At 35.7% G+C, this 20,128-nt stretch overlaps 3 protein-coding genes across 3 annotated transcripts; all 3 read right to left on the bottom strand.

Moving 5' to 3' along the window:
• Positions 1–146: 146 nt before the first annotated feature.
• On the bottom strand, positions 147–4,685 carry LOC111795528 (probable flavin-containing monooxygenase 1). Its single transcript, XM_023678005.1, has 5 exons — positions 4,175–4,685; positions 2,458–2,698; positions 2,202–2,377; positions 1,768–2,123; positions 147–778 (listed from the first exon to the last, which is right to left on the bottom strand). The coding sequence occupies exons 1-5, from the start codon at positions 4,616–4,618 to the stop codon at positions 436–438; spliced, it is 1,560 nt and encodes a 519-aa protein (XP_023533773.1). The 5' UTR covers positions 4,619–4,685; the 3' UTR covers positions 147–435.
• A 1,961-nt stretch (positions 4,686–6,646) lies between these two features.
• On the bottom strand, positions 6,647–10,328 carry LOC111795719 (probable flavin-containing monooxygenase 1). Its single transcript, XM_023678281.1, has 4 exons — positions 9,799–10,328; positions 8,713–8,953; positions 8,457–8,632; positions 6,647–7,531 (listed from the first exon to the last, which is right to left on the bottom strand). The coding sequence occupies exons 1-4, from the start codon at positions 10,240–10,242 to the stop codon at positions 6,833–6,835; spliced, it is 1,560 nt and encodes a 519-aa protein (XP_023534049.1). The 5' UTR covers positions 10,243–10,328; the 3' UTR covers positions 6,647–6,832.
• Positions 10,329–11,309: 981 nt separating this feature from the next.
• Positions 11,310–15,608, bottom strand: LOC111795720 (probable flavin-containing monooxygenase 1). The gene is made up of 5 exons (XM_023678282.1): positions 15,119–15,608; positions 13,706–13,946; positions 13,454–13,639; positions 13,000–13,345; positions 11,310–11,889 (listed from the first exon to the last, which is right to left on the bottom strand). The coding sequence occupies exons 1-5, from the start codon at positions 15,560–15,562 to the stop codon at positions 11,547–11,549; spliced, it is 1,560 nt and encodes a 519-aa protein (XP_023534050.1). The 5' UTR covers positions 15,563–15,608; the 3' UTR covers positions 11,310–11,546.
• Positions 15,609–20,128: the final 4,520 nt, after the last annotated feature.

The following is a 20,128-nucleotide window of genomic DNA, read 5'->3' as shown; positions in this document are numbered from 1 at the left end:
GTAAAAAAAAAAAAAAAAATTGTAGGCAATTATGACATTTGCAAAGGGGATTGGGTGATAAGCCCAATGTAGAATACCCATAAGGGCTCAGGCTCAGACAACCTTGGCTATGTTGAAAAGAGCAGGAAGACTGTTACTCGCTCGGCTAGATATCACTTCGATCTAAGTATTGACTTAAATATTAGAGTGTTTTGGAGCATTGATGCACATCAATCAGCACGGGACTCTTTCTAGGTCAACCTAACACCTCGGATTATTACATGGGCTAAGAACTTAAGTAGAACGGTGACTAAATTCTTGTCTCGTACATATCTCAGTGATAATAACATTTTTAAAGAAAGATATGAATAAAGTACACTTTTGATACATCCAACAGCGAAATACTATCGGTCTTATTGTGACGATCGGGCCTAATCGAAGAAGGGTTGATTTGGCTTAAGGGGAGGCATAGTCTACAGGGCCATAAGGCAGAAACAAGTCAGCAAGGAAGCCCTTCTTCCTCTTGGGGTTCCATCCCATGTCCTTGCAGAGCTGATCACAGTAACAAACATGCAAACTGGCGATGCAACCTCGGTTGAAGTAAGGGCCTGAGTAAAGCTTTATACACTTATCCCACTCTGCTATGTCTCTCTCCATCTCCTTGATGCTCGGTAGCTTGAACGTCCCGTCCAAAAACACCGCTAGCCATCGACATCGCATCTCCGAAGTGAACAAGTTTGAAGCGCTCTCTGAATATCCAACCACAGCTAGCTGTGGAATTCTGGGATGGATGCATAGCCTGAACAAATGTAACAAAACTCTTAAATGAAATTTGGTTAAGAACACCGAGTTTTCTTAATAAAGATCACAACCAAATCAAACCAAATCATTATCAAACGAAGTCGTCACAAAATAGACAACACCAAATATGTAACGTGTCGTACCTGGCTTCCGTAGTTGACATGAAAACTACTCCTTTTGTGTTATTGACTAGAAAAGGCTCTAAATCCGCAGCCGAAGGCAATATCGACAAAACGAACTTGAAAGTTCATACTTATTCACTCTACCCATTTACCATGGATAGGAAACTACACTACATAAACTTATTGTAGAAATTTTTTGCCCTCAACGATTGGATCATGCAAGCTAGATAGACCTTTTCTTTGATGAAGGAAGAGATAACTCGATCTATTTCCTTATCACTCATGACATATATAATAACATTGTTAAGAACCACGACTCTCCACAATAGTATGATATTGTTCACTTTGAACATAAACTCTCGTGACTTTCCTTTGGGTTTCCCCACAAGGTTTTGTACCAATGAAGATGGTGTTCCTTATAAACCCATGATCTTCCTCTTAATTAGCTGCCAATGTGGAAGGACTACTCCTCTTAATAATCCTTAACAAACTTGAACTCCCGATTCAAATACATATCTCATTTTTGTACGATAAGATAAGATAAGATAAGACTAAACTTATAATTTAATCCATCCGTTCATAGTCGAATGGCGGTCTCCTCTGCTATGATAAATCAATGCATGGATCTAAGATTCTACTAGTTCTAGAATGAAAACCATTTCATGTTCTTCTGATTTTAGTTATGCAATCAAACTTAAATCCTAGCAATATCCAGTCTAGTAAAGCTTAAACAACTCAACCAGCTTATACTAATGTCATCTTTCAGATTCACCAGCTCAAACCAAGTTTGAGGTTTCAAACTCAAAAGATCAAGAGAATTTTCATAGCAATTCAATAGAGATTCTGGGAAGAACAAACGACAAACCTGTACATGGGAACCGCTGGATCGTGGAACGTCATGTAATCCCGGAAGGTAGAAGAAGTGAAGATTTGTTTAAGCTTTTGATCACCTCTAAATCCAGTAGCCAAAATGACTAAATCTGAGGGAATCGGTTTGGTTTCTCCTTCGATCATGATCCCCTCTTCACAGAAGACAAAACTCGGCGATTTCTTCAAAATTATGCTTCCTTCATCCACTTTTTCGTACAATTTCTCAGGCAATGTTGCAAATAAACATGAGCTCATGTCCTGCAAGAAGCTTTGATCCGGCACCAGCCCGTATTTGCTTAATCTGTGCTTCTTCATCACGTGAGTCTCCACGATCTTCGAGAATAACCATCTCTGTAAAGACAAAACCCTAAATCTTCAAGATACACAGACGAAGAGAGGAAAATAGAGAGGTAGAGAGATGGAAATTACAATTGGAGAAAGCAGAATCGCGAGAAGATAGAGAAGGAAGCTCTCGCCAGGTTTGTGAATCAGAAGCTGAGAGAATCGGTTCATGTAGAGAAAACCTATAGGGATCCCCCATGGACAGAAATCGGGAATGGTCCAGTGCGCAGTTCTGAAGACCACCGTGCACGGCTTCTTCGGGCCTGCAAATCACCGAGAAGAGGAAGAAGTCGAAAGAGAGAGAGAGAGAGAGAGAGAGGGAAAATCCGAAAGGGAAAACTACCATTGATATTGGCGCATTCCATGGCGAGGTCAAGACCGGATTTCTGGAAACCGATGACGGTGACTTGCTTGTCCTTGATGAGATTGGAAGCACTGTCGAAATCCATGGCGGAATACTGGAGAGAGTGAAGAACCTTACCGGCTTTGAAAGCTTCAGGACCTCCATTGGGAGGAAACTCAGGGATATTTGGAACGTCGCTGAATCTTCCGATGCAGAGTATAACGAAGTCCACCACCACCTCCTGCAAATCCCCACGCCATTGTTGTTAGCTCCTGCTAAGCTACAAGGTCTCTACCTTAATTAATTAATTATAGTTAATACTAATAAATCTCAAAAAATACGTTAATTTCACGTCTCTCTTTTAATATAAACTATTTATATTAATAAACATAATTCAATAAAAATTAATTATATTAATACATCAACTAAATTTAAACACTAAATCAAAATTTAACAAAAATATCCCAAATAAAAAAAATTAAATGCTCCAAAATTATCTTTTATTTTATGTTATGTTGAGAAAAAAAAAATGACGTGGCAGGTATGAAGTATAAATTTTTATTAACACGGTTTAGTGGCTTATTAATATTCGTCTTTTTCTTTCTTCATTTATTCTCTCTCGAGAAACCGCTCGCACGTCCCTGACCTTTCTAGTCATCTTGTATATAAATTCAATCTATAATAATAGTATGAAAATTAATATGGATGAGTCGAGAGTTTAAATCTTCATACCTCACTTTTATTATACTAAAAAAATACACGAAAAGAATCCCACCATTGATTTTTATCGAACATACAAAAAAAAAAAATAATAATAATAAATAAATAAATTCTAAAATATCTCTAATAAATTAATTAATTTTGGTACCAAGAACAAAGAATCTCAATAATTATTAAACTAAAAACAGATCTTGGTGGGCCAACCTAAATTTCCATTATTTATTTATTAATTTATTTTGCCTTGAGTTTTTTTATTATTAAATTATTAAAATTTTGTGTTTGTTAAAAAAAATGAAATTAAGTTGGAGTAGTTAAAATTAGTTATTTTTCTTGTTACACTAAATTATATTAATTATTTAATATATTTTTGAAAACAAACCTGATATAATAAATTAAATTGTCAATTTTATTTGTAAAAATTAAATAAAAAAATGTAGTAATAAAAGATAAAGTAGATAAGATTTTGTGACCGTTCAATAATTTAAAATAAATATAATTAAATAAAATAGAAAGCAACCATTCATTATCCATTCCCATAACTTCAAGGCATTGCATTTCGTACTAAATTTAATAAATTATTGGAACTAGTGGCCACGAAAATTAGAGATAAATATTATATAAAAAAATTAAGATAAATAAATAAAATTAGAGATAAACATTAAAAAAAAAAAAAAAAGAATAAATAAAATTAGAGATGGACGTAAATTTTAGAGAAAAAAAAACTTTTATTAAAATTTTAAAATAAAATCAATTAAAAATAAGAATGATTTTTGAGTTTGAATATCATAATTTTAAAAATTAAATAATAATTATACTAAATTGACTAAATTTTAAATATTAACTTTTGATTTAATAAAAAAAAAAAAGGTAAAATAATGTAAGATGAAAAAGTAAAATTATTGAAGGTGGGCCCCACCGCACTGCCACGTTTTCATTTTTTGGAAGAGAAATGATATTTTCGTGTTGTCGTAGTAAGAAGGAGCAATGATAAACTCACCTCTAATGGAACATTAGTCCGAGCATCAACGACGTTGATCCTCCATTTCCGCCGTTCACTGAAAGCCTCGCCGGTACCGCCCCAAAGAGTCCAACCTTCAAGTTCCTCGTTGGAGCAGCCTTCACAGTCAATACTGAGGACTTTCGTGTTGAATCTGATGTGTTTCAACAATCCGAAATGGTCGGCGTAAGATTTGATGTAATCAAGAACTTTATCATACTTAGGAAAATCTTCAGTCACCGATTTCGGCCACGGGAAATCGGAAAACTCGTACAACTTTTTCGGTGTCTGCAGCGCCGTCGTCTGCAGCGTCTCCGTCCAAACGCCGCCAATATCGCCTCTCGCCTCGAAGACAATCGGAATGAATCCTTTGGATAGAGTGAATTTGCAGGCCACTAGTCCGCTTACTCCGGCTCCGATAATCGCCACTTTCTTCGGTTCCATCGTCTTCTCCGATTCTCTCTCTCTCTCTCTTCGTCTTCCGATTTCGTTCTCTGTTTCGGTGGGTAGCGAATGGGCTATTTATGTCCGTTACGCACTTGTAACAAATTTAGTAATTTAAGTAAAATAAAGATTTTAAAAGGGATATACCTAAAAATTCATTTAAATTGACGAAAAAGTTGAGTATATTATCCCGATAATACTTTGAGTGTTCGAGAGCTGATCACTGATGGACGGAACTCCTAAATGAGGAAGCTCGCTTAAAGGGCGAGTATACATTGCTTCTCTGAACAGTGTATTTTAGTAAAATACAAGTACTGATCAAGAGTGTACACGGGTTGAGTTAAATTTTTTTTTTTTTTTGTTTGGGTTGGTGACTCGAGCCACCCGAATAGAATTGAGAACCTAGTTCAACTCAACTTTTATTTAGTCGTTAGTTTGTTGATTGGAACAGAGTTGGATTGTAACCTTATTTTTTTTGTTTGGTCGACTTTACTCACAAAAAAAAAATTAACGGGCAAAAAAAATTAAATTTTTTTATTTTTTATTACTTCAACTAACTTAAAATAGAAAAAAAAAATCTAAATTAGCCCAAAATTAAATTCAACTAACTTAAAAAGGAAAATAAAATAATTATTTTTAATATTAATGATTGGGTTAGTTTGATTATTGTATTTGTAATTGATTTGAATCATATAATATAATAATTTTGTATTATTTATTAATATTAAAGATTTGGTTATTTTGATTATATATTTGGAATTGATTTGAATCATATATTATAATCATTTTGCATTATTTATTAATTGATTATTGAGTTTAGAATTGATTTGAATCATATAATATAAAATTATTTTGCATTATTTATTATAATTTGGTTATTTTGATTATAATAGTTTGCCTAATTTAACACGTGAGGTAATTGTTTCAATTATTCGACTAGTTTCTATCTTTTTGAGGTTGTAGAATTACTCGTAACGATCAAAATGCAACCACGTATGAACAAAATTAATCGAGACGGAACGATATTCAATTTTCCTTCAGCTTTATGACCAACATGTGGCCATAATTTGACCTAACTGACCGTCAATAAATGATTTGCGAATTTTAACGGAATCTAATCGATTGGCTACAACTCTCAAAAGAAACACTACCTGAACCGTCGATAAAAGGTAACTATTATATCCTACTATATCCTTTTCGATAGTTTCTATTTTAGCATTGTTATTTAATTTCGCTTTTTCGTACCTAATTTTTGTTTGAACGGTTGTGTAATAAGTTAAGTTGCAAAAAATATCCCAAAACTATTAATTTTTACTTAGGTCAATAATACCGCTAAATTTTAAAAAGTTTTAACATACGCTCTATCTTAAAAAACGTGCAAATCAAAAGACAGATCCTTATAAGCAGAAGTCATAACTCTACGTCCAGTTGCTTATGATCATCTTATGAAATATTAATCTTCTAAATTGATAAATTTTAAAAAAAATTAAATATTTCGTGGCTCAATTTTATATCGCCGTCAGCCTCACAGTTTTTAAAACGCGTCTTTTCTACACAAAGAAATGTTTCGTCCCCCTCTCCAATCAACGTGGGTTCTCGCAATCCACCCCTTGTGGGCCAAACGTACTCGCTAGAACACCACCCAAGTGTCTAGCTCTAATATCATTATAACAGTCCAAACCCGCCACTAATAAACATTGTCCACTTTGGCCCGTTATGTATCACCGTTAGCCACACGGTTTAAAACACATCTAGCTGACGACGATACACAAACAATATTTACTCGCAGTGTGCTTGAGCTGTTATAAATGATATCAAAGCCAGTCACTAGACACTACAAGACACTAGTCAGAGTAGAGCTAGACCCTCTCTACACTAGACCCATTTTAAAATCATAATACTCACACCGTTACATAACGAGTCAAAGCAAACAATATTTACTACCAGTGGACTCAAACTATTACCTAATTATAAACGGGGTCGTATCAATACTATTACCACGACAAGATCGACCCAACCTCATCCATATACCATAAACTATTTAGATTATCTCTCAAACATACTTTTTTTCAAGTACATCAATCACATACGGTTCAAGATTACACTAATAACCATGTCGGGTGTGTTCGTGACACAGAAACCGAACGAGTTGAAGTGCATCGCCTTTATTATGGCTATGGCAATGCAGTTTTTATTGAATATCCCTTAACTTTTTCAAGGGGAGGCATAATCCAAAGGGCTAAAAGGAACAAACAAGTTAGCAAAGAAGCCGTTCTTCCTCTTGGGGTTCCACCCCATGTCGTTGCAGAGCTGATCATTGTACCAAATATGCAAAGTGGCAAAACAAGCTCGCTTCGAGAAAGGGCCTGAGTAATGCTTCAATATCTTCTCCCAATTGGCTATGTCCTTCTCCATCTCCTTGATGCTCGGCAGCTTGAAGGTGCCGGCGAGAAACTCCGCCACCCACCGGCATCGAATCTCCGAGGTGAACATGTTTGAAGGGCTCTCTGTAAACCCAATTACTGCTAGCTGCGGGATTCTGGGATGAATGCATTGCCTGTATAAGGGATTTACTGAATCGCGGAATGTCATGTGATTCCGATGAGTTGCAGAGGTGAAGATTTGTTTGAGCTTTTGATCGCCTCGGAACCCTGTTGCTAAAATGACTAAATCTGAGCGGATTGGTTTGGTTTGTCCTTGAATTGTGATACCCTCTTCGCAGAACATGAAATTTGGGGATTTCTTTAGTATAATGCTTCCTTCGTCTACTTTTTCGTAGAATTTTTCGGGTAAGCTTGCCAGTTGACATGAACTGATGTCTTGTAGGAAGCTGTGGGTTGGAATCATGCCGTATTTGGCGAGTTTGTGCTTCTTTTTTGCGTGGGTTTCCACGATCTTCGCGAAAAACCATCTCTGTGAAGACAAAATCATACTTAAAACAGAGCAAAACAGAGCACAAGTAGAGCAAAACAGAGCAAAACATAGACAGAAACAGAGCAAAACAGAAAAAGAACCAGAGTAAAACAGAGAAAAATGGAGCAAAACGATCGAAACGGTAACCGCCCAAGTTCACAGCTAGCATATATTGTCCTCTTTAGGCTTTCCTTTTCGGACTTTCTCTCAAGGCTTTAAAACGTGTATGGTAGAGAGAGGTTTCCACACCGTTATAAAGGGTGTTTCATTCTCCTCATCAACTAATGTGAGATATCACAATCCACCCCCGTCAGGGCACAACGTTCTTGCTGGCACTCATTTCTTTCTCTAATCGATGTGGGACTCCACCAAATCCACTCCCTTCCGTGCCCAACATCCTTGCTGACACTCGTTCCTTTCTCCAATCGATATGGGACCCCACCAAATCTATCCCTTTCGTGGCCCAGCATCCTTACTGGCACACCACCTCGTGTCTATCCCCTTTGGGGAAAGCCTCATTATTGCTTGCACAACGCCCAGTGTCTGCCTCTGATACCATTTGGAACGGCCCAACTCCACCGCTAACAAGTATTGTCCTCTGTCGGCAATTTCAATTCTCTAAATTTTACAATGGTCATTTATGCCAGATACCCATCAGAATTAGTAACTATCCAGGCAACATTATGTAAAATATAACGATACTTCACATGTCTAGTGGTTTATGCATCCTTTACCTAGGAGATGCATTTTAAAGCCTTGAGGGGAAGCTCGAAAGAAAGTCCAAAAAGGACATTATCCGCTAGCGAGGATGGGCTTGGACCGTTACAAAAACAGAGAAAAACAGGGTAAGCACAGAGAAAAAAAAACAGAGCAAAACAGAGCAAGCAAGCAGAGAGGAAAACAGAGCAAAACAGGGGATGATTACAATTGGGGAAAGAAGAACAGCGAGGAGATAGAGAATGAAATTCTCGCCAGGTTTGTGAATGAGAAGCTCAGCGAATCGGTTCATGTAGAGGAATGACAACGGGATTCCCCATGGATGATTATCAGGGAGGTTCCAGTGGGCGGTTTTGTAGAGCACAGTGCAGGGATTCTTCGGACCTGGAAATTAGAGATTCAAGAACATGAAACTGAGAGAGATTAAGAGGGATTCAGAGGTGGGTTTTGTAAGGATGAATCACCGTTGGTATTGGCGCATTCCATGGCGAGATCGAGAGCGGATTTCTGGAATCCGACGACGGTGACTTGCTTGTTCTTGATGAGGTTGGAAGCACTGTCGAAATCCATGGCGGAGTATTGGAGAGAGTGAAGAACCTTGCCGGATTTGAATGCTTCAGGGCCGCCATTAGGAGGGAATTCCGGGATGTTTGGAACGTCGCTGAATCTTCCGATGCAGAGTATAACAAAGTCCACCACCATCTCCTGCAAATCCCCACGCTTCCATTAGTTCTTCCAACATAATTTCCCAATAAAAATTCAAACTTTACGACACCACAATCATACGATATTATCCATTTTAACTTTAAGCTCTCATGATTTTGCTAGATAAGATCCTTTCCGAAATTCATAAGCAAAAACAACATGAAACCGTAAGCTTCCAAACAGTGGGAGGAGATCAAGACTCTGACCGCGTGTCTATTAAAGAATGAACCAACGACACATAGGCAATGTCTTGGTTAAGGGAACCCATTGAAGCCCTAGTGAAAGCAAGTCTTCATGGGACAATTGTTACGGCTTATGGACCCGAACTGGGGTGATCTACCTTGGCTAGGATGAACTCACTGATGTTAAACAATCAACATATGAGTTGTGAACTTATACTAAAAGTGAACAATATGGTACTATTGTGGAGATTGGTTGTTCCTAACAAAAACCTCGTTAAAAAATACTCTATACAATTAATTATTATTTATATTAAAAAAACAATATTTTTATCGTCAATTAAATTAATGTCAATTTGAGTATTGTTCAACGTCGGAGCGACAGATAAATTAATATATTATTGAAAGAGAAAAAACATAACAAATAATGCAATAGGAAAAGACAAAGTTGATAAGATGTGGACTCCCATACCATACAAATTCAATTAATTTTGTTCTTTTGTTCCCATATATTTACACGTGGACATTCCAACGTGTTAAAAAAATTAAAAATAAAATATAAATTTCCAATTTAGGATTTTACTATAAAAAAAAAATAAATTATGTTTATATTAAAGAAATTAATGATTTATTAAATTAAAATTTTAAAATTAACGACCATCTAACCTCGATTGGATCATTAGTGTGAGCATCGACGACGTTGAGCCGCCACTTCCGCCGGTCGGCGAAGGCCTCGCCGGAGCCGCCCCAAAGAGTCCAACCGTCAAGTTCCTCATCGGAGCAGCCTTCATAGTCGATACTCAGGACTCTCGTGTTAAATCTGATGTGCTTCATCAATCCGAAGTGGTCGGCGTAAGATTTGAGGTAATCGAGAACTTGATTGTACTTCGGAAATTCCTCGGTCACCGATTTCGGCCACGGGAAATCGGAGAATCGGTACATGTCTTTGGGGGTCTGCAGCGCCGTCGTCTGCAGCGTCTCGGTCCAAACACCGCCAATGGCACCTCTCGCCTCGAAGACGATCGGAATGAATCCTTTGGATAGAGTGAATTTGCAGGCTGCTAGACCGCTTACTCCGGCTCCGATGATCGCCACTTTCTTCGGTTCCATCGTCGTCTCCGATTCTCCCTCTCCGCTGCTCTGTCTGTGTTCCGGTGGGTTGTTTTATATTCTGAAGGGCTTTGGTTTTGATAGAACATGAACCATTTATTTCCATCATTATGGGGATATTTTTCATGCAAAATTGACCCTTTTAATTAAAATATATTGATAAATTCATTCCATGGACAAAATTGAGCATCTTATCCACTGTTTTTATGGGTAGGGCTCAATCACGTACCGCTACTAAACAAGTTGTAACTTGTTATTAATTATGCAAAGCACGTCGATTATACGATAATGTGCTTAGTGCAATAAATGTACGTGAAATGTAGATGATGCATAACATGTGAGCATATCATGAATGTCTCTAATTGTCTCTAATTTGTGCTTAGGACATGAGTTTAGAACGTGATGATTCTATTTAGTCTACTAATTCTTGCAAATTTCTCTTACCGTGCGTGTGCGTTGTGTGCTTAGTTAGAGACAATGGGTTTTCTTTTTCGAGTTTCCCCTCAAGGTTTTTAGAACGTGTCAACTAAGGAGTGGTTTCCACACCCTTATAAAGAATGATTGGTTCTTATCCCTACTGATGTAGGATCTCACAATCCACTCCCTTCGAGGCCCAACGTCCTCACTCACACTTATTCCCTTCTCTAGTTGATGTGGGAACCCCCAATCCACCCCCTTCGGGCTCAGCGTTGTTACTAGCACACCGCCGCGTGCCCATCCCTTTGTAGCTCAACCTCATCGCTAACACATCGTCCGGTGTCTAGCTTTGATACCATTTGTAACAGCCTTAAGTGCTGTTTGGACTTTCTCTTCCGGGTTTCCCCTCAAAGTTTTTAGAACACGTATGCTAGGGAGAGATTACCATGCCCTTATAAAGAATGATTCGTCATCCTCCCCAACCGACGTTGGATCTCACATATTTGATCAAGATGGAGTCTTACATTCAAGTTCGAAATTTGTACTAAACATAAATAGATATTGTTAGTTATACTACAAAAAAGACTTAGCAAGCAAGTCGGTTAGAAATAGGGGTATACATTGCACTCAAACGGACCCAAATTTGATCATTTGAACTAAAATAACGAGAACATTTATTCAATGAAATAACATATCATATTTTATTCAATCTCTCACTCATTTGGTTCATAACCATGTGTACAAAAAAGAAAAGAAAAAAAACACAGCTTGACTAACCAGAAGAACCAAATGGAGGCGTTCAAATTGCATTACTTTCTTATTGGGGCTAAGGAAATGCAATTGTTATTGGATATGATAGGGCGAATGGCCATTTTCCCCCCTAATTTTCAAGGAGTGGCATAATCTGAAGGACCATGAGGCACAAACAAGTTCGCAAAAAGGCCCTTTTTCCTCATGGGGTTCCACCCCATGTCCTTGCAGAGCAGATCACTGTACCAAATATGCACGATGGCAAGGCAAGCTCGCTTGGAGAAAGGGCCTGAGTAATACGTCAAGCTCTTCTCCCAGTTGGCTATGTCCTTCTCCATCTCCTTGATGCTTGGTAGCTTGAACGTGCCGTCCAGAAACTCCGCCACCCATCGGCACCGCAGCTCGGAGGTGAACAAGTTTGAAGGGCTTTCTGTAAACCCAATCACAGCTAGCTGTGGGATTCTGGGATGAATGCATTGCCTGATCAAATGTGACATAAACATCAATCAGAAACTCATCCAGCGCAAGAACATGTGCAGTTCTCAACCAATACCTCATTGTAAATCCGCAGTAGAAGGCAATATAGATACACTTTCTTTTTACTAATTCTAATATGTGAAGGAAACGTAGCACATTGTCATAAAGTAAACCAAGTTAATAGCCCCATAAACTTCCACTAGACACTCAAAGAATCCTATTAGAACAACTGAGCCTGATAGAAATTCAATATGAAGGAATAAGAATCAGAGTTTCAATAGGCCACCATGTTTTCAGTCTCTTTGTTACCCATTTGGAGAAATGATGGGAGAGGGTCGCTGTAGTTATGTACCCACGAATATAAGCGAGAGAACTTGCAAGTAAATATTTCAAATAGTTGATTTCGAATCTACATTTAACTGTTATCAAGAGGCAGGTATATTGAATAATTTTTTCAACGACCCTACTAGACAAGTGTGGATTTGGCTAAAGGTCATTTTTACTTGAGTCATTGCAGATCAATGACCCAAACCCACTGGTAGTAGATATTGTTTGCTTTGACCCGTTACATATCGTCTTAGCCTCATGGTTTTAAAATGCGTCTACTAGGGAGATGTTTCCACACCCTTATAAAGAATGCTTCATTCCCCTCTCCAACTGAGGTGGGATCTCACAATCCACCCCCTTGGAGGCCCAACGTCCTCGTTGGCACATGACCAGGTGTCTGGCTCTGATAACATTTGTAATGGTCCAAACCTACTACTAGCAAATATTGTCCGTTTTGGTCCGTTACGTAAACAGCCTCACAATTGTAAAACGTGTCTATTAGAGAGAGATTTTCACACTCTAATAAAGAATGCATGTTCTCCTCTCCAACCGATTGGGTCCTCTCCAACCGATTGGGATCTTAGAGCAGATGTTCTACTTTAGACTACACTTATATGAGATGGATTCCTACCAATATCTAGTCAGGTAAAGGTACAATATCTCAAACAGCATACTAGTCTCATCTTTCACCAGTTAACAAGTAACTAAACAATTCAAGATAATGTCATAGCAATTCAAAAGTTGGAAGGGGTGAAACAGGGATATAGATTCAAACGAAAGACTAACCTGTACAAGGGAATCACTGAATCGTGAAATGTCATGCAATCCCGAAAAGTAGCGGAAGTAAAGATTTGTTTAAGCTTTTGATCACCTCTAAATCCAGTAGCCAAAATGACCAAATCTGAGCGAATCGGTTTGGTTTCTCCTTCAATCATAACACCGTCTTCACAGAACCAGAAACTCTGTGATTTCTTCAATATAATGCTTCCTTCGTCCACCTTTTCGTAGAATTTCTCAGGCAGGCTTGCAAGTAAACATGAACTGATGTCTTGCAGAAAGCCATGGGTTGGAACCATGCCGTATTTGGCCAGTCCGTGCTTCCTCGTTGCGTAGGTTTCCACAATCTTTGCGAACANAAAAAAAAAAAAAAAAAAAAAAAAAAAAAAAAAAAAAAGAACCACAATAGAAACCCTAGAGATTCAAAACAGACAAAAAGAAAAGAGCGAGCGAGAGGGAGAGGTGATAATTACAATTGGGGAAAGAATAACCGCAAGGAGATAGAGGAGAAAGCTCTCGCCAGGCTTGTGAATGAGAAGCTCGGCGAATCGACTCATATAGAGAAAAGTCAAAGGGATTCCCCATGGATGATGATCAGGAAGGTTCCAGTGCGCGGTTCTATAGAGCAGGGTGCAGGGATTCCTCGGACCTGCAAATCATAGAAAAAGAAGAATAAGAAACGGAGAAAGAGAAGGAGAAATGGAGGGAAAATCACCATTGGCATTGGCGCATTCCATGGCGAGATCAAGAGCTGACTTCTGGAGACCAACGACGGTGACTTGCTTGTCCTTGATGAGGTTGGAAGCAGTGTCGAAATCCATGGCGGAATACTGGAGAGAGTGAAGAACTTTACCGGATTTGAAAGCTTCAGGGCCGCCATTAGGAGGGAATTCAGGGATGTTCGGAACGTCGCTGAATCTTCCGATGCAGAGTATAACGAAGTCCACCACAATCTCCTGCACATCCCCACGCCCTTGTCTTTAATATATATATACTTTTTAATATATTTTTTTAATTTTCATCCTAAACTTTCAAAATGTCTTCTAAATATATGACATTCTAATTTTGTAATTAAAAGGTCTTTAATTATTAAAGTTTTCTTTAAATATTAAATAGATTATTAGACATAAAAAAAAAATTAATGTATTTATTATTCTTTTAAAATTTTCATTTTTAATATATTTTTTATTACAAATTTGTAAAAAATAAATTAATATATTTCATCCCTCTACTCTATAACAGTATAATTTTTAATTTTAATATTATCAAAATCTTATTTTTTTTAATATAGCAAATATATATATATATTGAAAATATATTTATTTAAAATGGGGCGAGTAGGGATGGGGAATATAATCTCGTCCCAACCATATTTATCTATCAGGTAAAAAATATTTGGGAATTCTTCCCTGTTCAGTGGTTAAAATGGACATCCGGTACTCTCATCAGGTGTGGTTTATTATTATTATTATAAATTAAAATATTATAGAAAACAAGGAAGAGATAACAAATAATAGAATGGTAAAGACAAAGATGATGAGATTTGGGAGTATCATCCCATACAAATTCAATAATTTTGCCAATTTTTTCAAATAAAATAATTCTCTGCCAATTAGAATATTTGAATGTTATATTATTCCCTTTGGGTTTTACAATTTTTTACCAAAGAATTTTGCCTCAATTTTCTCCTTTTATTCCAATATTATACACGTTTTAAAAAAGTATATAATAATTTAGATATTTTTCTTATACTTAATTTCATAAAATATTTATGAAAATCATTGAAAGTATGACCAGAATCTCACGGTATCGTCAATATTTATAAATTAATACTATACCTAATAATTGATGGTTACACCATCCTCTAATATTCGACAAATAAAAAAAATAATTAAAAGTAATTGTGTCTTAAAAGTTAAATTTTAATTATACATAGATTATTATTAATTTTTATTTTATTGATATTTTCAGTTTTTTTATTTTTGTTTTTAATTTGTAATTTTAAGTTTTTATTAATATATATTAATAGAAAATATAAAATCAAAAGTTTACAAAAAAAAAAAAATGTAGAAAAATCAAAATGGTAAGGAATCGATATACGTGTTGAAAAGGCAAATGATAAACTCACCTCGAGTGGGTCATTAGTCCGAGCATCAACGACATTGAGCCTCCATTTACGGCGTTCACTGAAAGCCTCGCCGGAGCCGCCCCAAAGAGTCCAACCGTTAATCTCCTCATCGGAGCAGCCTTCACAGTCGATACTCATGACTTTCGTGTTAAATCGGATGTGCTTCATCAATCCGAAATGGTCGGCGTAAGATTTGAGGTAATCGAGAACTTGATTGTACTTCGGAAATTCTTCCGTCACCGATTTCGGCCAGGGGAAATCGGAGAACCGGTACATCTCTTTCGGCGTCTGCAGCGCCGTCGTCTGCAGCGTCTCGGTCCAAACACCGCCAATGGCGCCTCTCGCCTCGAAGACGATCGGAATGAATCCTTTGGATAGAGTGAACTTGCAGGCCGCTAGTCCGCTTACTCCGGCGCCGATTATCGCCACTTTCTTCGGTTCCATCGTCTTCTCCGATTTCCTCTCTCTTTCTCTCTCTCTCTCCTCCTCCGATTTCGCTCTGTTCTGTTTCTCTGTTCATTTATATATTTGGGAGTTTTGCTTCACTTTTTTTTTTTTTTTTAAATTTAAATAATTTAAATTAAAATAAAAACAGTTTACCTGCTAAATTTGGATATTTTAAGATTTCTTTTAATATATATATATATATTTATTAATTCTTTTTTTCATATTTACCTATACTTTTAAATATTCAATTTTATTTTTTTATATATTCAATCAAACTTAAAATCGACCATTCTTAATTTGCAACGGTGAATTTAGACTTTTTATTTTTATTTTTAATTTGTATAATTAATAAACTAATTTTAAAATTATTAAAAATATATAAATTAAACTTAGATGTTCATTTAAAATCTACCGGCAAAAATGATATTTTAATCTTTTTAAGAAAAATTATTCGATAAATATCGATATTTATATAATTATTTTAAAGAAAATATAACAAAACAAATAATTAAATTAATATGTATGTCAAACTCGCCTAAAGTATTATACCTTATAGAAGTATTATTGGTCGTAAAATGTTCGGGAGTATATTTTAAATACACGCATAAATAATGATTGAATGATAATAGCTGACTATAGAAACTCCGACCCAATTAAATAAACCTAAAAATAGAAACTAAAACATACATTTAGTGAGAAAATTAGAGTTAAAAGAATCATTTAATTAGTGAACTTAAGTTAAGTCATTAATAATATATACCTTCCTTTTATAGGTTAAAAATGTCTGTTTTGAATAATTTAAATACTTTTAGAAAGTATATATTTTTAATAAAAATATTATTGTATCTTTTTTTTTTCGATCTCCTAAATTTTCGTGGTTATGAAAATGACCAAATTACCCTCCACTACCTCGTTAGCCCTATCAACAACTAACTTTGGTGACCACAATATGACGACGATTTTAGGGACCATGGTCAGATCAATTTGATGACCACTCTATTTATCATTGGTCGATGTTAGTCAATCGAATATAGTATTTTTAATACAAATTTAAAGTTATTAATTTATAGTAATAATTGTCGGTTTCGTAGTCATCTCAAATTCTTTTTCCGTGCCCAGAAGTTTTTTTGAGGGAACGAGTGATTAGCTTCCGTTTTCAGAACGTTCATTTCTAGTGCTTCAAAAAAGAGTATTTTACATCTTAGCTCGTCTAAATAGGTTTAATAATCTATTTATTCGATAGGTCGATCTGGTGGTCTACATAAAATATTATGACTCGAACACTTAATCAGTGAATTTTCTTTCGACATAGATCACTATGAAGGTAGCGGGCCACGTTCGGTGGTGATGCAAAAAATAAAATAACATAAATTCAAAATAATTATAAAAAATAATATAAATTTAATTTAATAAGGAAAATGAATGATGTGGTGAGAGGAAAAGAAAACTTACATTTAAAATGTAATTATAAAAGAAAAGATAAATATAATGAGACAAAGAAAATATTTGGGATTGCGGGAATCACGTGACTGATACGGTGTCCTTTTGGCCGTTTTCAATTAAAGGTCACCTTAGGGTATCGAATCATTCCAATGCACTGATTACATTATTGATTATATTATTATTATTATATGATTTCAAAACTATATTATATAACTTGTCTGACACCTAATAATAAATTTACTTGAACCGATTAAACGTAAGAAAAACGTGCTAAATTAGTCGAAATTAAAGGGAAAAAAATGAATAGAACGATGGACTTAAATCTCTCTGAATCATGGAGAATCAGTTCAAAACAATGAAGAACTGGTCGAACTTAGGTCGAACTGATCAAGTCTAAGCTTCAATCTGATGGAACAGTGGAAAACCGATCGAGTCTGGGCTTGAACTAAACCACACAACACACATTGAATCAATTGTGGCCCAGTAGATCGATTGTCTTCCTCGTGTGGGTGCGGTCAAACTTAGGTCGAATTGGCCGAGTTTAAGCTTCAATATGATGGAACAGTGGAGAACTGGTCGAGTCTGGGCTTGAGCTAAACCACACCTATTGAATCAATTGTGGCCCAGTAGATCGATTGTCTTCCTCGTGTGGGTGCGGTCAAACTTAGGTTGAATTGACCGAGTTTAAGCTTCAATCTGATGGAACAGTGGAGAACCGATCAAGTCTGAGCTTGAACTAGGCCACACGTGTTGAATCAATTGTGACCCATTAGATCGATTGTCTTCCTCGTGTGGGTGAGGTCAAACTTAAGTCCAATTGGCCGAGTTTAAGCTTCAATCTGATGGAATAGTGGAGAACCGATCGAGTCTAGGCTTAAACTAAACCACACACGTTGAATCAATTATGACCCATTAGATCAATTGTCTTCCTCGTGTGGGTGAGGTCAAACTTACGTCAAATTGGCCGAGTTTAAGCTTCAATCTGATGGAACAATGGAGAACTGATCGAGTCTGAGCTTGAACTAGGCCACACGTGTTGAATCAATTGTGACCCACTAGATCGATTGTCTTCCTCGTAAGGGTGCTGACAGCTTCGTTCCATCTTCTCTGCTCGGTTCATGTAATGACGTTGAGAAATCGATGCACGTGTATATGGGTAGACCTGATTTTATCTTATTTTTACTATTCGAATCTCTAATATTGAGATAAATTGTAGTAATTATTTTTTTAATTAATTAAAATGTATTTATTTAATATATAAATATAGAATAAGATATATTCATTGAGTAACGTACATTATTCCTTTATATCATATGTCCAATTAAATCCATTATTCTCAACTTGAAAAATGTCTGGATGAATTCACGCAATTCTAAATTCCATATTTTATTTATTTTAATTAATTATTCATTTTTTTTATGGATTTTTCTTTATTAATTAATTAATTAATTAATTAAATATTCACGCAATTCTATTTCCACCCAACCTCAACGTGTTGTCCATGCCACCCTTCCATCTTTTTTTTATTATTATTTTAGCGGTTTATCTTAAAATTTTAAAATATAAAATTCAGATCTAAAACTATATATTATAAATATATATGTATATTATTTGTATAAAGTTTTTAAAAAATGTATTAAATATGATGATGACAGAAAAAAACAAATTAATACTAACATGTCTCGTGCCTTACACCTCATGTGTCTCGTGGTTTATATTTTGTTCCGATGTATATGGGTTTAGTTAGAGACTCACACAGAATAAAGTTAACAATCCAACTCAATATAACACTTTATTTTTCGGGTTTGATGTTTTTTTTTTATTATTATTTTTTTTACTTGTCTAGTAATCTAAAATTTTAAATTAAATTAAGTACGTTAATTAAATTATTATATTATAAAATTTATATTTAAAGATGGTTATAAATTTGAAATTATGAAAATTAAATTTTACGAATCAAAATCGATAGTCTAAATTGTTACGAGGTTCAAATCAAATAATTTTAAATTTTAAAATAATAAAATAAGCTTAATTATTATTATTATTATTATTATTTATTTATTTATTTTTCAATTCATTTAATATATATATATATATATATAAAATTAAAATAGTGGGAATAATATAATTACATTTATATATTAAAAACATTAATTCAAAAGTAAAAAGAAGAAGAAACGATTGTTGAGGTCATCTTCTTCAATAAGTCCGGCGAGGAGTTGCCGGAATTCAAACGACAGCTCGAAGCTCTCCGGTGAGCAGAGCAAATTTCCGGTGGTGCAAGAGAATGGGCTTGGTGATGGCGGCTTGTAATCTCGATGCCAATTCATCGGAACCCGATCCATTTTCATGTATGGCAGCACCCATCACCGTCTGAAATATTTGCAGGGGGTCCCATGGCTGACCACCAAGATGGCGCACCTGCAAAACCTAAGGTCCGATAACTTTTATTATTAAATTAGTCGATGTTCCCATAGTTCAACGGTAATTAACAAAATCTCCCGTGCTCCAATTTATTATACTATAAATATGTATAAGATATGCCGAAATTTTGAATTGGGTTAATGAAATTGTGAACCTACAATCTCACGTAGGTTAGAGAGGGATTTTTTTTACGTTTGTAAAGAATGTTTCATTCTACTCTACAACTGACGTGTGATCTGACAATTTAGGGCTAGCGTCCTCGCTAATACACAATCTTAAGAACATGTACAGTTCTCAACCAATGCCTCATTTTAAGACTTTTAACGATAGACCAACGTGTATTAGAGAAATAATTTTACAGAGTTCAAACTTGAAACTGATGTAATGGGCTCACATCGGTTGACTTAGATTTTAAAGGACAGAATCGAACTTTCATTAAGGATATATTCATGACAACAACTTAAGCTAACCACGTAAGTGGCCTTACTATTAACATGATTATATTTGATGTTGACACGTACTCCGTGGTTCTGCATGTGTCATATATACTGATATGTGTGAATTGTTTGTGAATCGAGATGCTTATGATATGTGATGATAAGTGAATTATGGTACGATGTGTTTAATGATATGTTTGAGAGAGGATAAAAGCATATGTGTTTAATGATATGTTTGAGATAGGATAAGAGGTGCACA

This window comes from Cucurbita pepo, chromosome LG05 (genome assembly GCF_002806865.2).
Source record: "Cucurbita pepo subsp. pepo cultivar mu-cu-16 chromosome LG05, ASM280686v2, whole genome shotgun sequence".
In the NCBI taxonomy this organism is placed as follows: Eukaryota; Viridiplantae; Streptophyta; class Magnoliopsida; order Cucurbitales; family Cucurbitaceae; genus Cucurbita; species Cucurbita pepo.
This window is presented reverse-complemented; position numbering and strand designations above follow the sequence as displayed.

What these genes read in the sequence shown, in the direction of transcription:
- LOC111795528 (XM_023678005.1), bottom strand. Translation starts at nt 4,618, where the DNA reads ATGGAACCGAAGAAAGTGGCGATTATCGGAGCCGGAGTAAGCGGACTA. An exon ending in GGACTAATGTTCCATTAGAG is followed by an intron (nt 2,699 to 4,174) that starts GTGAGTTTATCA and finishes GGGGATTTGCAG; the next exon opens with GAGGTGGTGGTGGACTTCGT. An exon ending in CCAGCGGTTCCCATGTACAG is followed by an intron (nt 779 to 1,767) that starts GTTTGTCGTTTG and finishes ACATTTGTTCAG; the next exon opens with GCTATGCATCCATCCCAGAA.
- LOC111795719 (XM_023678281.1), bottom strand. Translation starts at nt 10,242, where the DNA reads ATGGAACCGAAGAAAGTGGCGATCATCGGAGCCGGAGTAAGCGGTCTA. An exon ending in ACACTAATGATCCAATCGAG is followed by an intron (nt 8,954 to 9,798) that starts GTTAGATGGTCG and finishes GGGGATTTGCAG; the next exon opens with GAGATGGTGGTGGACTTTGT. An exon ending in GGAATGCGCCAATACCAACG is followed by an intron (nt 8,633 to 8,712) that starts GTGATTCATCCT and finishes TCTAATTTCCAG; the next exon opens with GTCCGAAGAATCCCTGCACT.
- LOC111795720 (XM_023678282.1), bottom strand. Translation starts at nt 15,562, where the DNA reads ATGGAACCGAAGAAAGTGGCGATAATCGGCGCCGGAGTAAGCGGACTA. An exon ending in GGACTAATGACCCACTCGAG is followed by an intron (nt 13,947 to 15,118) that starts GTGAGTTTATCA and finishes GGGGATGTGCAG; the next exon opens with GAGATTGTGGTGGACTTCGT. An exon ending in GGAATGCGCCAATGCCAATG is followed by an intron (nt 13,640 to 13,705) that starts GTGATTTTCCCT and finishes TATGATTTGCAG; the next exon opens with GTCCGAGGAATCCCTGCACC.